The sequence below is a fragment of the Serinus canaria genome, chromosome 5 (assembly GCF_022539315.1).
Source record: "Serinus canaria isolate serCan28SL12 chromosome 5, serCan2020, whole genome shotgun sequence".
NCBI lineage: Eukaryota > Metazoa > Chordata > Aves > Passeriformes > Fringillidae > Serinus > Serinus canaria.
The window spans coordinates 54558509-54575433 of NC_066319.1; the positions used below are offsets into that span (position 1 = coordinate 54558509).

A 16925-nucleotide genomic window follows, 5' to 3' on the forward strand; every position below is an offset into this window, starting at 1 on the left:
TGTTCTGCACTCAGCCCCACAGGCTCCAAAAATCCCAGTGGAAGGGGAGTTTGCAGAAGGGCTCTTCCATGCCTTAAGGAAGCTGGCAAGGTTTCCAGAGCTGCCAGTGGGATCTGGCTCTGAAGGTGGGGCCTCAGATATACTGTGAATTAGAAATATTCCATTAGAAAGCCCAGGTGTTGTTTCAGAGGCTCAGGCTGTGGCTGTGGCTGTCACTCTGCTGCCTCTAGCCCAGCTCCTCTGCTCTGGGCACAGCCCTCCCACTGGGCAGCTTCAGCTTGTGTCCCACAAGGAATAGCTCCTGCTCCAACTCTTCTCTGCCTCTCCAGCACATTGAGTGTTCCCAAACCCTCCTGCCAAACCCCATTAAATTGTACAAGGGGCTTGACTTTTATGCAAATTGTCATAATTATATCCACAGCCTCTGAACTAAAAAAAAAACAATCCCCAACCGAAGCTTTCAACCTGACAGCTTCTCTTGAAATGACAGATCCTCCATGTGCCATGTATGTAACACCCCAGCTGTATCTCTGTACAGTTCTGTCACCTCCTCTCAGGCTCACAAGACCCAGAGCCTGGTACTTTCACTGTTATCATTTTGCCAACCCCCATCTCCAGTGCTATCTCTACCACAGGGCCATGCTGATTATTTCTTTGATTCTCCTGCATGCTCAAAACCACTTGCTCTTTTCTCTCTTGCTGTTTCTGATCGGGCTGCACCAGCTTTGAGAAGTGTGCTTAGATGAACACTTAATATGTATTATCCTGAAAGAAGATGATTTTCTGGGTCAGAGTCCCCTTCATCAAGACGATTCCTAAATAGTTCAGTGTTTTTGAAGGAATTGGTCACTTAAATGTTCCACTTTCTAAATGCTTCTCCAGGGCAAATTAAGACAGCTTTGTGTCTTGCACCTTGAAGATGACAAAAGTCTGCTACAGTTTAGTAGCTCCACTCCTGCTATTTTTGGAGAGGGAGAAAAAAAATGGACTCAGAAAGGAGGAAGTTCCTTATTCTCCAGAAGCAAAAACACTTGCTGTCATAGCCTGCATCAAGTATATCAAGTAGCCCTGGCCTATTCTGCTTCATCTACTTCTGAGCCACCCCAAAATACTGTGCCTACATATATCTGCACCTATTTGTGTGTTATCGACACACAGGAGAGATTTAAGCCCTGCAGCATCTCAATGCTAATCTCCTTTAAAGAGGAAAAATTAGGGCAGAGTTTTGTTATTTGTCATGATCATGAAGGGAATCCACAGACCTGAGACTGAAGGATTATCTCCAACCTGCTCCTTCAGAGCTACCCCACTCGTCTGTTTTTAACAGCTTTTCCTAGGGATGCTGAGTGTTTCATGATATCAACAAACAAAAATCTTCCACAGCACATTTTCTGCCTTTATCGTGATTGTATATTTACCACCTCTTGCCAGTATTCTCTTTTTTCTCTACATCCTTCACCAACATTGCTTTTTAAAAGGTGCCAGATGTGTCTTCACCCTTAAAAGTCACCTCAAATGCAATCAAGCCATAGCTCCAGATGATTTAAAATTCTTCATTATTTTCCTGAAATCCCCATGTAAGACAGTGCTGGGAGGGAAGATGGAGTACTTCAGCTTCTTCAAGAACCAGTGTCAAAACAATTCTATCAGCCCATGGCGCTAAATACGTTAATTACTGTTTCTTAATTTCAAGAGACAAAACTTCCATTGTAATAACAGAAACATCCATCAGAAAAGGCATTATTGCCACATGCTTAGCAGCTGTCCTGACACAACTCTGAGTTCAACATATTTGCAGGACTATATTTTAAAAACATCGTCAGAGGGAGATGAGTGAAGACAGTGAGAGGAATATTTAGTGCTTTTCTTATTGCTGCAGGGCTGGTATGGAAATTAGGAACCCTTCTTGGCATGATAGCCCATAGTGTTTATGGGATTAGAGCAATGAATGTCTGGATTAGCCACCATGATTCTTAGAATATTCTAAAAAATTCTGACCCTATAGCCACTATTTCAGCCTCTTTAATTACAGAAGCAGGCTGTGCAGACACAGGTCAGCTATTCAGTATTTGTCAGAGCTGAGTGTTAGAAGTGGTGACAAAAGCAGAGCAAAATTTCTACTAGAAGAGTTTCAAAGATCTGTACACATAGAAACAGACATTTTTATCACTAACATAATAAGACTATTTTTATTTCCCCCTGGAGAAACTCTGTGCACAGTCGTATATCCCTCTGCTTCAAAATTAGCTCTGTGCAAAACTGTTCCAGGGGTTGAAGACAGATCCAGTCCCTACTACACTCCAAATTTTTTTTCTGCACTATATGGAGATACTCTTGCAAAATTCAGGCTTAGTTACTCTAGGAGCCATTGGCCAAAGTTTGGTTCAGCTCTTGGTAATTCTGCTCCCTGCTACAGGGGAATCTTGTAGCTGCACTTCCCCAGGCAGTCACCAACCTGAAATATCCCAAGGCATCACTGTCAGAGAGGTCTAAGCACTTGCTAGACCCTGGAGGAATTTCAAGAGGGACCTTCGAAACCTCTGACACCTGACATGAGTGACGACTTTGCAAGTTTAGACCACTGTGATCTCCACCCTTCTGCCCTGCCATAATGAAACTGTGTCACATTTTTGAGGTCAAATGATTTAATTCCCAGCATGAACGTTGCCATATTTGGCCGGGAGCATTCCCCTAGCACTTCAATTGAAACATCATTTTTTGAAACACATGTTCAGCAGGTGGTGAAAAAGGTGCTACCAATGTGTAACAGGGTGAATAATCCAGAAATTAACACTGCAGTCCCTCAGCTCCATGACTGGAGTGAAGTCTGTGCAGAAAGCACAGGGAAAAGAGCAAACTGGATTGCTGGTCTGGGGCTGAAAATATCAGGATTCAGTTTTCTTCATTAAAATGAGGTTATTATACTGTTGCACCTCATTGACATTTACAGTAAACCCTTGTCATGGTTTGAATTAGCTTGGTTTTTAATACAACACTGAGGGGAATGTCTCAGGTCACTATCAAAACTTTGGGAATAAATGTAATTAATTCCAGCACCAACCTGAGTGGGGAAATGAACGATTATTCAATCCTGTTGATAAATTTTCAAGTAAAAAAATTAGTAATCATCAGTTATGGGCACATATTTAAGACCTAAGTGTTTCAAGGATTGCAGGAATTTGTAGTTAATATGCCCAGGCTGATTAAATGCGGCAAAGGTGGCCCTGGCTGAACTCTCTGCAGCCAGGGAAGGATGTGAAGGATGGGAGTTGGTAATAATATGAGCAAAATTCTAATCAAAGTCCTGTCTGAACAGAAACCTTTAATAATTTGCACTGTGCTCTAGCACTAAACTGTTTAACACTAAAGAAGATTTCTGGGCCTGTGCTGCAAACCATTCTACCAGTGTAGCTAAATCTGAGAGATGATGGTCAAAAGGGCTTTTACCTACTCTTGGCTGTCATCTCCCTTGGCCTGTGGGCCCTGTTCCACTCACACGACCTGTGCAAGTAGTTTTGGACCTTAAAACTGAGCAATAATTTGTTGTTATTAAAGCAAAGCCTTAACAGTCATAGGAGATTGTGGGGTGCCCAGTGGCAGGAAGGAATGATGAATCTGACTCCACGTTCTTAGAAGGCTAATTTATTATTTTATGATACTGTATTATATTAAATAATACTATACTAAGCTATACTAAAGAATACAGAAAGGATACTTACAGAAGGCTAAAAAGATCATAATGAAAACTCGTGACTCTCTCCAGAGCCTTGACACAGCTGGCTGTGATTGGTCAATAAGTCAAAACAATTTACATGAAACCCATGAAACAACCACCTGTTGGTAAATAATGTCCAACCACATTCCAAAGCACCAAAACACAGGAGAAGCAAATCAGATAATTATTGTTTTCATTTTTCTCTGAGGCTTCTCAGCTCCCCAGGAGAAGAATCCTGGGCAAAGGGATTTTTCCAGGAAATATGACTGTGACAATAGGATCATAGGGGCGCAGGGCAGCAAGTCACCCTCAAGACACATTTGCTGCGTGAGAGAGGGGATGGGATGTGGCTCCTGGAAAGGAGCCTGTTTAAAGGCTCTGAGCCATGAGATCCATCCCTTTTTCAGGAAGTATTGCCTTCCCCTGCAGGGGAGTGCTGTGGCTTGAGATCCAAAGAGGTGCAGGATCGCACTCTGGTAAGACCTCACTTGATGCAGGGGAGAGCAAGGCACCAATGCTGTATCACACAGCACCATCCTCAGAACTCCTGAATCCCAGCTCAGACCTGGATGGAGGGAATCAATGAACTGCCCTCTCTAGCCTGTGCCAGTGCTAGAGACCAAGCACAGCTCTACATTTCAAACATTTCAGCAAAGATCTCTCTCTCTGGAAGATAAACCAACAGTGTAACTAAACATCCTTGCTGAAGAGGGTCTGGGGCAGCTCTTTTTCTTTCTGTCATGTGGAAAGTTAGGGTGATTAGGAAGATTGCTTCAACCATTAAAAATCTGCAAAGCTCCAGCATCCCAGGCACACACCTGAACCCCAGGACCTTGCTTTCTCTCAGTAACTGACAGAGATAAGTGTATGTTAATCAGCTGAGCCTGTAAAAATCCTTTCTTTGCTGAAAGCCAGAAGCCTTTCCTCTCTCACAGTTTCATTAAATTTTAGGAATGAAACAACCAACTTTGAACTGTCTGCTGGGCACACAGATTTGTGAGCTTCCCACAAACAGGGGGATGCCCTCTTTGCATCTCTGTTACCTGGGGATTAAATGTGTCTTTTTTTTTAAGAGTGCCAAGATTTTCAGACTCTGCAGGCTGTGGTTTTGTAAGGGTCCTCACACTGTCATTGCCTCTCCTGTCACATTGACAGACCAGGATCAGCTTCCCAAGAGAACAGTGGGTGATGGCCTTGAAAGATCCTTGCCCTGAGAGCATTATCAAAGAGCTGGAAAAGTGAAACAAATGGAAGAGACTCCTAGCAGAGCACAAGCTTCCCTGCTCCAGGCTCAGTCTCCCACCTGATGAAGTACATGGCAGCTCCTGACTGAATCCAGAGGGAAGAGATGTTTTTCCCTAGTATCTGCAATGATCAATGAGGAACTGGAGCAGAGTGCCTGCAGCTCTTGCTGAAGAAAGCAGACCAGGCAGCACCGAACTGGACTACCAAGAACTGTGGGCTTTTATATGGGCTCAGCAAGGTCGTTCATTACCTCAGCAGATGCCGACTGCTTTCAGCAGCATGAAAAGAAATTAAAAGTAGGTGAAAAAGACCTTCTTGTTTAGCTTGAGGATAAGCAATAGATCAAAATGTTTAAAATATTAACATATCACTGCAGCTCAGACAGACATGTGGGTTCCTGCAGCTGAACACATGGCAGAGTTGTCACCTGAGCAGTGGTGACTGTGTTGGTGGGTGGTTGCCAAGAGAAAAGTGTGGTCTCAGAATTAATTATTGTGAGTGATCTCTGGTAGCTCTCTGCCATTGTCCCAGTGTCAAGCTCTTGTCCAAGCTCTGGAGCTGGCTGGGGAGAGCAGCTATCCTGAGAGGTGGAGCTGCTTTCCAGGACAATGGATTTGAGGGGGTTTTAAGCTCACTACAGTAAATATTGCCATTCATGGAATATTATTTTTTTTTAAATATTGAGGCTATGCAGAGGATGCTTGCATCTTGAATAGAGCCACCACATTCTCACTGCTGCACAGGAAAAAGAGGGAGCAAGAAGCAGTCCCTGCCTACTAGGACCAATTTCTACCATCAGAATGCTGCTTAGCTTATTCCACTCATAAGGAAATCAAGCACTATGTCAGGTCAACAACTGCAGAGATCAAGGTGAGTTCAGAGCAACCAGTGGAGACAAACCCAAACACCACGTGTCTTCTCCAGCCAAGGTGCACCTGGACACTCAGCAGCAAATCCCTGGTGTCACATATGGAGGTGACAAGGCTGGAAAATGAACACTGCCCACACCACAGTTCCAGTGAGACAGGGCCCTGCTGGTCTTGCACTGACCTTCTCCAACTCCTCTCACAATGAGTGAGCAGAAGAGCCAATTTCTCTTTCACATTTGTGTGCTGGTTTCTCAGATTTTGAATTAAAGGTATTAAAAGATGACCAGATCCATGCAGCTGGCTGGAGCCAATGGAAAAGGAAATGCTATCTGGACAGCTGCTTCTCTGTGGGCTGGTCTGTGCCCACATGGCATCCTCTGATGCCCACCAAGGGGAGGCCATCACAGTAGCTATTTTCCACACTGGAACAGGGGTACAAATAAAAATGTCCTTGTTTACATGTAACTCTTCTGTAACTGACCCTAAGGCTGAACTTCCATTTAAAAGCCATTTAGCCAAAAGCTTTGCTATCAAAATTGTTACCAGTGTTTCCTCATCTGGCACATCATATCTCTGTGCTTTTTTTTTTTCCCCTCTGTTTGTGGGTTTGGGCATTAAAAAACCCCTCAAGACAGCAGATAACCAGGATTTTCAAATATGTCTCCACCCTGTAAGTGGAGATAAGTCTGCTTATTGCAGAGCAAGAAAAGGAGGATCTCCAACTCCTCATGATACACCTGAGCTAAGTCCTAATCCTCTGCTGCAACCAGAACAGCTGAGCATGGGCTCAGGACTGATTTATTTCCCTGCCTTTGTGGGCAGCTGGTCACCATGCTCTCTTCTGCATGGACCCACTGCCAGCTGGGTTTAGATGTGTACTCACCTGAGCTGAGCTTTGTCTATGTTCACCTGAACTGCAGTCACAGCAGTAACCACCTCGCAGAACCTCTCTTTCCTTAGCTGACTGCCAGCCTGCTAAATTCACCAAAATAAAGAGTATTTGTACAGAGAATGCACATCTATGCATAAAACAGCTTGTCTGGGGAATGCAAGCTTTGAAGTTTATTGGTGAGTTGAGCTGTGACTCAGGGAGCACGTACAGATCTTGCAAAATTATGTATCCTGTAAGTGCATCAAAGTGGCCAGAAAAGGGAAAAACAGCTGTGCATGTTTTTCTCTCTCCTCCTCTCACTTTGGGACTAAGCCTATAAAATAATAATATGCCCTTCCAGTACTATCATTTCTCTTGATTTTCTGTAGAGAATTGCATAATAGCAATAGTCCTATTAGCATTCAGCCTTCAGTTCTTTGCTTTGTGCTTTCTCCCTTTTTCCTTTTGCTTAACAAAATAATGAATTTTGCATTTGATTGATGCCTGACAGCTCAGGAGACTGGGCTGTCCTCTGTTTAGCCATTGAATAGGAAAACTTGGAACTCTCCTGCATGACAGTCCCTTTGCAATATGTCAGCTCTGTCCACACATTAGGGAGAATTCAGGTAAATTGAGATCACACTAAGCCAGTGACACTTATGAGAACCTAACAGAGCAAGAGGGGACAGAAAGCTATCACTGCCAGGGGCAATTAGTGACCAGATAGTCCCATTTGCAATTCCTAGGATGTGAAAAGGTTGAAAAGTGCTGTGTGCAATGGCTGCACATGCAGGCTCAGAGCATTGTATAAGGGAATTATACCTGGAGCTGTAACATATCTCTGCTATTAAACCAAACAATAATTCCTCACTTACATTTCTGACAATCTCTCTTTTCTTCCTTGCAGGGGAAAACCCTCAGGGGTGTGGAAGGTGCCTGTCCAGAAGGAAAACATGGGGTCCCCTCCCAGAGTAGGGATGGAGGAGCTGCTGCAGTGCCTCACTGTACTCTGAGGACATCAGCTAAGAGGGTGAAGCTGGGCAGCCCGAGCCACAGGAGCAAAACAGACCTCAGTTCTTGACTCCCCTCCCTGTCCCTAACTCACTGTGGTGAGGGGTAGCTCCAGTGGCCTGGCTGCACCCAGGCTACAGCTCAGTGGTACAGGGGGATGGTCACCAGCAAATGCAATCCTTGGGGAGCAGCAGGCACTGAGGAGCCCGGGCCAGTGTGGCTGTCACACACAGAGATGGTGCTTGCAGTGCACAGCTGCTGCTCAGGGGCCAAACTGCACCTTGGTCAGAGCAGAAACAGGCAACATTTCTCCTGCCCTGAATCAGCAGGGGATTCGGGTCCCAGGGATGTAGCTCTGGCTGTCCAGAGCAGCAGCTGCACCAGACACCAGCAAAAGCTTCATTCAATCTGGTTACACTGTTGTTAAAGTCACAGGTGGGTCAGAATCACTGCTCCAAGAGCATCAAATCCAGTGAGGATTTGTGCCTCTCCCTCCCTCTTCAGGTAATGTTATGGCATAAAATATTTTTATTTGTAGAGCTGAGAGAGGAGAAAGGCAAACTCTCACATCTTTTCAAGAGAGTGGTGGTGTTTATTGAACTTTCTAGCACAGCCACTAGATGCCCCTGTTTTCTGATGACTGCTCCAGAGTGGGGCATCTGCCACGATGCAGCAGCCAGGGCCAGAATTTGGGGCTCACCCCACAGAGAATTCCTGACTGCTTCAGCCTCCTCTTCCCTAATGACCTTACAGTGAGCTGAGTCTGTTGTTCTAGGTGTGGAATTAAGGAGAGACAGTGCTGGTCACTAACAGGGGTGGTGTCATCCATCTGCCTTTTCTTGCTCCTGTTTTGTGGTGGCTCTGGAGGAGGTGACACAAAGCTCAGGCACTGGTGGCTTTGAAGCCTGGCACAGCCCCCTGTACCTGCAGGCCCTGTTCCTGTGACCATACAGCTCACTGCAGTGCCCAAGCCCTGGAGCAGCCCTCTTGGACCCCACTGCCTCTTGGGTGTGAAGCATCCAAACCAGAAGAGTCAGTCTCCTGGCAAAGCCATCAACCCAAGCTAAAACATGTCCCAGATGGACCCTGAAGTGTTTCCTTGTGTATAGGTCCAGCAAGAAGATTGATTCAAATGGGAATTTGGCACTTGGTCAGGGTGAGGGAACTTTTGTGGCTGCTGAAATAGTTCTGCATCCAGAAGATTAATGCTTACACCATGTCATTCCAGCCCCACAGGCACCCATGGTCAGCATAGAAAATCACGTTTTCTCCATCTGTAGTGATCTCTCCTCCAAAATGAACTTGGCTGAAGTAAGGATTTACTTGAGAGAGTCTCTTAAGAGGAACAGATGTTCCTGCTTCAGTTATTCCTTCACCAGGCTTTATGGGGCCTGCAGAGTCCACTTCCCAAAGTCCATACTAGGCCCTAAGGTAACAGTGTGTGATAAATAATGCAGTCAGACACCCAACTCAGAACTCCTGTGGAGCACAGCAGTGATTTATGGATTTGGAGTAAAAAGTCCTTGTTTGTGTCTGGGCATTCAGTCTCAGGAACACAGGAGACATCTTAAGACATCTTTCTTGAGCTTTTTTCTTAACAGTGTGAGTAATGTGATGGGAAACCTTCAAAAGAGAAAAGAGAGTGGGCTCTAAGGATGAGAACACTTATTAAGAGCTTCTGCTGCCTAATTCTTCATGTTTCCAGGAGTAAGGTGCCTAATTAGCACTCCTGAGTGTGATGGAGGCTCAGAGCTCTGAGTCATCTGGGAAGAAGTATTTTTTCAGTTGCCACTGATGGAGAAGCTAAGGAGCTCCAAGGAAGAAGCACTAGAAGCACTAGGTTCCTAGTGACCTAGTACCACAAAAATTACTGGTGTCTAAAACACCTTTGCAGACTCTTAGAAACTAGTATTTACTCCATCCATCACCCACTGAAATGAAAATGTTCCTCCTGCTTCACTTCAGGAGCTCTGGATTAGGATGTAAAACTCATGACTCATGTAAAACTCATCCTGCTGCCAGCACCTATTTAGTGAGGTTTGATCCACTAGGTTTTGGTTATGAGACATAAAAGCCTGGTAAGCAGGCTTAGGATCAGGAAGGTTTACAGAGATGTATCCCACAGCACAGGGCACAGGCAGCCCCAGGGCTGGTCTTCCCCAAGACTGACACTGTGCAGGCCAAGACACTTCTCTGGGAGCCACACAACATCTGCCATTTTTTCATAAATTTAAAAAATAAAAGGTCTCAAACATACAATAGCAAACGAAGCCTGGATTAAATGATATCTCTCTTCTCTCAGTGGTTTCCTTGTGTTTTCCCTCGGGCCTGTGCTGCTCTGTAGGATTATGGCATTCCAGAGTCATTGGCATAATGATAACATGACTAAGAAATATGGAGACTCCCCTCTCCACATTAATCCGTGCCAAGAGAATACTGAAGGAAGTAGATAAAGGAGTCACTAACACTGAGTTACATTTTGCTTCTAAGAATTGCCTTCCAGAGGCTGTAGCCATTTTGCAACCTCTTTAATTTTCAGAGAAAATGCCTCCTGTGCCATAATTAAGAGTTTAATATGCCACAGGGTCCTGTTTATCATGAGAACGTATTTTGCTAGAGAAGAGACAGACTTTTTGCAGGTCCTTTAAATATCTTTCAGCCAGTCCAATAGATGGGGCTGTGATACTGGGGATTTTAATCACAGATATACATTATTCAGTTATTATTCATTCATTTTAATAAGAAAGCTGCATATTTCCTTTGTTTCATGAGCAGTAAGATCTGGTGAGAGATTTCAAACCTGGAATAGTTTGGTTATCTTCAGTGTTGGCTAGCTACACCTACAAATTTGCAGGGAGAACATCAGGCCCACTTTTCTCTTCTCCTCTTACAGAAGGCGTGGGCATCCAAGGCAAAGACACCTGTAAATGAGGCAAGCATCAGAAGACATATGGGAAGCAGTCTTTTATCTCATGTGATGACTAATAGCATGTTTCCAGCTGGAACATAGTTTGGGAGCTCTATGCAGTTCTTCACTAGGAAAAAAAAAAAAATCTGTGTAATTGTTTTGGCAATGGCATGCAGAGGGCCCTGGAAAGTGGAAGACAGGATCAGCATACCATCCCATAAAGAGAGGACATCAGATGTTATGGCAAAAAGTCAGTTTGCTCCAGTGCCTACCTGATGCAGGAAGAGGCAAAGGGCAAAAGTAACTTCCCTGCAAACTGTTTTGCCTCAAGCAAGAGGAAATGTTGTATGTGGAGCAGAGATTATCATATACAGTATGAATGTATGAATGTATTTTAATATATAGTGACAGTTCCTTGGACAAAAACAGTACCAAATCATGGAGTTGTTCAAGTTGGAAATTACCTTTAAGATCACAAATTCCAACCACCAGCCCGGTGCCCTCACCTAAGCCACTACTCACCAAGGTCCTCAAGTGCTACATCCAGGCACTTGAAGCATTTCTTAAACATTTCCAGGGATGGTGACTCCACCACATCCCTGGGACACCTGTTCCTATGCTTGGCAACCCTTTTCAGGAAGAAACCTTTCCCAAATTTCTCATCTAAACCACCCCCCCACGCAACCTGAGGCCATTTTCTCCTGTCCTGTAACTTGTTACCTGGGAGAAAGGGCCAAACCTTACCTTGCAACCATCTTTCAGGGAGTTGTTGAGAGCAATGAGGTTCCCCTAGACCCTCATTTTCTCCAGGCTGCACACCCCCAGCTCCCTCAGGTTTGTGTTGCAGAGACTTCCCCAGCTCTGCTGTGCATGGCTGTGCCCAGGCAGCCTTTGGCACCCCTGTGCCAGCTGCCCCAGGATGCTGAACCCCACGGCAACAGGGTGCTGCTCCTCCCTCAGGCCCATGTCAAAAGACACCATCCAAGATCACAGAATCCTGGAATGGCTGGGGAGGGAGGGACCTTAAAGTTCATGGGCAGGGACACCTTCCACCAGACCAGCTTGCTCAGAGCCCCATCCAGCTTGGCCTTGAACACTCCCAGGGATGGAGCAGCCACAGCTGCTCTGGGCAACCTGTTCCAGGGCCTCAGCAGCATCACAGTAAAGAGCTTCTTTCTAACATGCAATCTAAATCTTCTCTTTTAGTACAAAACTTTTCTGCCTTGTCCAACACTATTCTGACCATGTAAAAAGTCACTTTCTTTTGTTTTCTTATAAGATCCCTTCCAAGTACTGGAAAGCTTCAATGTGGTTTCCCTGGAGCCTTCTCTTCTCCAGGATGACTCGCAGATGAAGTGTTTTCACAAATGTATTATTTATTGCCATCTTTGTACCCAGTAGAGCTCACAGGAGGAATGGACTCTCTCAAAAAGGGAATTTGTAGGAGCTGCTGGAGGGCAGCAACATTAAATGCCACTTGGCAGTAAGCACAGCTGTAGAGGGTGGCAAAATATTCCTATTTCTCCAGTGCAGAAACATGGACAGTGGGGGAGTGGGAGTCAGGGAATCAGAGAAACCAGAGCCCACCACCTCAGGTCTTATACCAAATAATTTCCAACTCTGTGGTAGCTGAGCAGCTGCATTCCATGCCAAGGTGATGCATGGACGCTCAGAGATACAGTGTTCATTCAAACACAACATTTGTTGTAAACTTTACATCAACTAAAGCTCCCAGAAGGTCAAAGTAGGGTTAGAATGATATTGGAAGTATTTTCCTGTAGACCTAACAATTCTACTCTTCTACAGTACTATGATTCTATGATTCTATGATTCTGTGATTCTACAGTTGTCTCATTCAGAACCCAAAGTAGAAGTGATATTGCAGGTCATCAAATTTCTTCAATGCCTCAGTCTGAGCAGCTGGATCCTGTGCCAGGTGCTGGAAGAGGTTCAGGGGCTGTGCTCCTTGGAAGGCTGGGGGCAAGGAAATCTCCCGGGGCATATCCTCATTGTCAAAGAAGAAGTGCTTGAGGTGTTTCTCCTCTAGGCAACAGCGCAGGTAGCGCATGGTGTCATCCACCCTCATCAGGAGATACTTGTGCTGCCATTCTGACAGAGGGATCAAGGTCAGGAGGTGCATGACCGTGGTCTTCAAGGCATAGATAGAAAGGCCTGAGCCCTCCAGAATGCGAGCACAGAGCCGCAGGCATTTGAGGTGGCAGCTGCGGGGTGGGGCGTGCATGGCGACATGCCTGAAGAACTTTGCCTCTGCCACGGCATAGCTCTCCAGCCACGTCGTGCTTGGGGGGATTTGGGCCTCTGTAGGCTGGCTGCTCAGGAAGATGTCCGAGTCACCTTGCTGCACACTAAATACTGTCTCCACAAAGAGGCTTCTCCCAGAGGCTTTCATCAGCTTCATCTTGCAGGAGCGGCAGGAGGGGAGCACCTTCATGCTGTAGCGACGGGACTGAGGCATCATCGACCAGGCTGAGATCACAAACGTCTGGAACCAGAGGGCAATTTTCTCCCCATCGAGGTAAGGGCCGGTGCAGAGGGTGTGTAGAAGGCTGGCCACCTGATTTCTCTTCAGCTCCTGCTCAGAGTGGTGGAGGAAGCAGAGCATGTTCTGGTCAGGCTGGTCCCCAGTGCAGGTGCACACCAGTTCCACACGGACACGCATGGTCGTTTGTGGCATCTCCCCTGTGGAGTCTTGCTCCAGGTGGAAGGCATGCCCACGGGGCGGCTTCAGGGGCACAAACATGCAGTAGACAACATCCTCCTCCTTGTGAGGACTCCATCCCTCACAGGCACTGCCCACCCCAATGACTGGTTCCAGCACTGGGAAGAAGCTGTCTGAGAAGAGATTGTGGGAGACTCGGAGAAGGTCACTCAGCAGCTCCTGCACCACCCGTCTCCTAGAAGCCAGCTTCGGCACTGACAGCTGGAAGCGTCTTGAAAAGAGCCAGATCATATTCCTCTCAGCAGGATTTTCTTCCTCACTTTCTTCACTCTCTGAGTCCCTTCTGTTGTCCACCTCACGGACCCCTTCCCTGAGCCACCAGTAGAGTGCCAAGAGCACCATCAGGGATACAGCAAGGGCCCAGAACAGGCATTGCTGCACGGCAGTCCAGAGCACAGCTCCCCAGGATCCAACATTCTGCTCCACAGTCCTGTGGGCCAACTCCTGCATCATCTCAGTCCTCTGCTGGTTGAGGTCCTCATCCAGGTACACATTGATGAAATGGCGGAGGCATTGCACAAGCCAGAGGAGGAATAGTATGAGCATTTTGACCTGCAAGAGAAGGGAGAGGAGTGCAGCGGTGCTGAGAGGGGAGGGAAGGAAGAAAAGAGAAATTAAGGGAGCTGGCAGGGAGGGAAGAAGGGATGGGAGACAGCAGGCAGGAAGGAGAGGGGGCTAGGGAGCTGGCAGACAGCAAAGCTTGTGTCCACTCCCAGTGGTGGCACTGTGCCCTTTGCAAGGGGTGCCTGGGAGGGGCTGGGCCCTGGGTGCAGACTTGGAAGCACTCTCTTGGGTGCCCGTGTTTGTGGTCCTGCCCTCATCCAGAGCAGCATCTGGCCATGTGAGCACACTTGATGTCATCCAGGCTGCTCTGCAGCAGGGCTGCTTCCTGCTGCCATTTATACCTGCTCCTCATTGTGATGTCCCTTGTGATGTCACTGGCACCAGAGACATCACAGCCAGGCCAGCCCTGCCCCTCATGCCCACCCCAGCTCAGACCCTTACATTGGCCCCAAGAAATCCAGCAAATGCAGACCCACTGCTCCTCTGGGCCCTCTCCAACAGCTCCACATCTTTCTTGTGCTGAGGTGCCCAGGCCTGGATGCAGGGCTCCAGGTGGGGCCTCCTGAGGGCAGAAGCATCTCCCTCAACCTGCTGCCCAGGTTTCTTTGGAAGCAGCCCAGGATTTCACTGGCTTTCTGGCTGTGAGTGCATGTTGGCTCATGGCCAGCTTTTCATCCACGAGAACCCCCAAGTCCTTCTCTGCACCCCACACACAGGGGTGTCACAAAGGCCCCAAGAGCACTCCCAGAAGGACAAGGATAGGTGCCAAGGGAACTGATCCCATCTAACCACAAGGGATCTCAAGGAATAAAGCACCCAGGAATCTCATCATCCAACTTTATGTTTGCCAAGGGTTTGGGGGAGCTTTGTCCTGCTTTGTAAAGGAAGGCTCTGGAGGCCATTCCAGAGCAGTGGGTCTGCATTTGTTGGGTGCTGGGACTCAGGTTTCTTGGGGCCACTGTGAGGGTCTGAGCTGAGATGGTGGTCTTGAAGGGCAGGGCTGGCCTGGCTGTGATGTCTCTGGTGCCAGTGGCATCACAAGGGACATCACAATGAGGGGCAGGTATAAATGAGGGCAGCATGCAGTGCTGTCCTAGTCCAGCCTGAGAGAGGGTGAGTGCACACAGGCTGGAGACTGCCCTGAATGAGAGATGGAGTACAAAGGCAGAGCTGTCAAACCCTTCTCTCTGTCCTTCTGAAGGCTGCGTCTGTCCTAATGTTCCTGGTCATTCTGGTGAAGACCATCTTCCAGAGTGCAAAGGTGGTGAACGATGAGCTGGATGAGGACACACACCAGCACATGCAGCATCATTCTGAGTTCCTCAACCAGTAGGTGACTTGGATGCTGGAGGAGCTGGAACACAAGGCTGTGGAGCAGACTGGTGGACCATGGGGACCTGTGCTCTGGGCTGCCTTGCTACAATGGCAGTTCTGGGACATTGCTGGCTTCTTGGTGCTGCCTGTGATGCATTGCTGGCAGCTCAGGAAAAGAGGCTATGAGGTGCTGCCCAGCTGGCAACTGAGCACTGTAAAATTTGCTGCTCCCACATACCACACCCCCATTCCCACCCCCACACTCCCCACTCCCGTCCCCACACTCCTAAACCCCTTTACCTTCCCACTGGAGTTGAATCTGAGGGTGAAATCTAAGTGCAAAATGATAAGAATAAGTTAATAATAAAAAGCAATTAGAAGAATTTATAAGAATGAAGAGTGATAAAAAAGTGATGCACCATTCAGTTGATCACCACATGCTGACCAATGTTGGACCCTTTCCCAAACAACCATTAGCTCCCATTCCAGGTAACTCACCCATTTCATACACTGGCCATCATGGCTCATGGGATATCCCTTTGGCCAGTTTGGGCCACCTTCCCAACTATGCTCCTCCCTCGCAGCTTTTTGGATTGGTGTTTTTTGTACCTCCCCACTGACAGAGCATGGGGCACAAAAAATACCTTGATTTTGGATAAACATGACACTTAGCACCAACCAGAACATCAGTGTGTTACCAACACCATTGTCTACTGAATCCAAACCACAGCACTGGACCAGATACTGACAAGAAATTAACTGTATGCCATCTGAAACCAGAACAATATCCACTCCTTAACCCACAGCACTGACATCATGCCAACTCTCCCACTTCCCAGCACTTTATCACCTTCCCCATTTATCTGACAGACATACAGACAGCCATCACTCCCTCAGTGTGTGGAACACCTCTGTCAAATGTCCCTACAATTGCCAACAAAACTTGACTATGCATGTGGGGAGAACAGACTCTGCTGAAGGAGCAAGCCCAAAAAGTGCCCTGGAAACCTGCTTTTGGAGGTCCTGTGCTCCATGAGTGTTGATCCCCCTTGAAGAGCCATCTCCTGAAATCACAGGAGAAGGAAATGCCAAGCAGGGCAGAGGGGTGACTTGGCTGAGCAGGGATCTTCTTCTTTTCTTGCAGTTTCACTGTCCTTCTTCCAGCCCTTCGTGTAGATGGGTGTACCATTTGCTAACTTCCAGTCACCTGGGACCTCCTGGGTTATCTGGGACTGCTGGTAAATGACTGAATGGGGCTCAGGGAGCACTTCTGCCAGCTCCTGCACTACCCTTTTCTGGATCCCATCTGACTGCATAGACATGGGTCTTCCTGAGTAGTGCAGCATGTTGCTGACCATTTCCCCATCCCTGTCTTTCAGCTCAGGGGTCTGGGTAATCACAGAACAACTGGTCTTACTATTAAAGACTGAGGCAAAAAAGACATTAGGAACCTCAGCCTTTTCCTCATCTTTTGTCATTATGTCTCCCCATACATCCAGTGAAGGATGAAGATTCTCCTTAGCTCTCCTTTTGTACTTGCAGAAACATTTTTTATTGCTCTTGACTGTAGTAGCCAAATTAAGTTTCAGTTAGGCTTTTTCTTTTTTATATTTTTCTAATTTCAATTCTAATTTTGACCCTGATAACCACATGATATCACTGTGATCTTCCTGAATTACCTACCCCTT

At 46.9% G+C, this 16925-nt stretch overlaps 1 protein-coding gene and 1 long non-coding RNA gene across 2 annotated transcripts in view; one reads left to right on the plus strand and one right to left on the minus strand.

Moving 5' to 3' along the window:
- LOC127059695 (uncharacterized) overlaps positions 1-5221 on the plus strand; it is a 33134-nt gene extending 27913 nt beyond the window's left edge. Inside the window, exon 3 of the long non-coding RNA XR_007777733.1 lies at positions 4871-5221. This is a non-coding gene — a long non-coding RNA (uncharacterized LOC127059695). The remainder of the gene's footprint in view (positions 1-4870) is intronic.
- A 7253-nt stretch (positions 5222-12474) lies between these two features.
- LOC103826859 (inositol 1,4,5-trisphosphate receptor-interacting protein-like 1) lies at positions 12475-16595 on the minus strand. Its single transcript, XM_030239937.2, has 2 exons — positions 16527-16595; positions 12475-13911 (listed from the first exon to the last, which is right to left on the minus strand). Exons 1-2 carry the CDS (start codon positions 16593-16595, stop codon positions 12475-12477), a joined length of 1506 nt encoding a protein of 501 aa, XP_030095797.2.
- Between the last annotated feature and the right edge of the window lie 330 nt (positions 16596-16925).

Coding starts and splice junctions, on each gene's coding strand:
- LOC103826859 (XM_030239937.2), bottom strand. CDS start 16,595: ATGGTCAGCAACATGCTGCACTACTCAGGAAGACCCATGTCTATGCAG. Junction 13,912..16,526: donor CAGATGGGATCCAGAAAAGG/GTAGTGCAGGAG, acceptor CTTCTCTTGCAG/GTCAAAATGCTCATACTATT.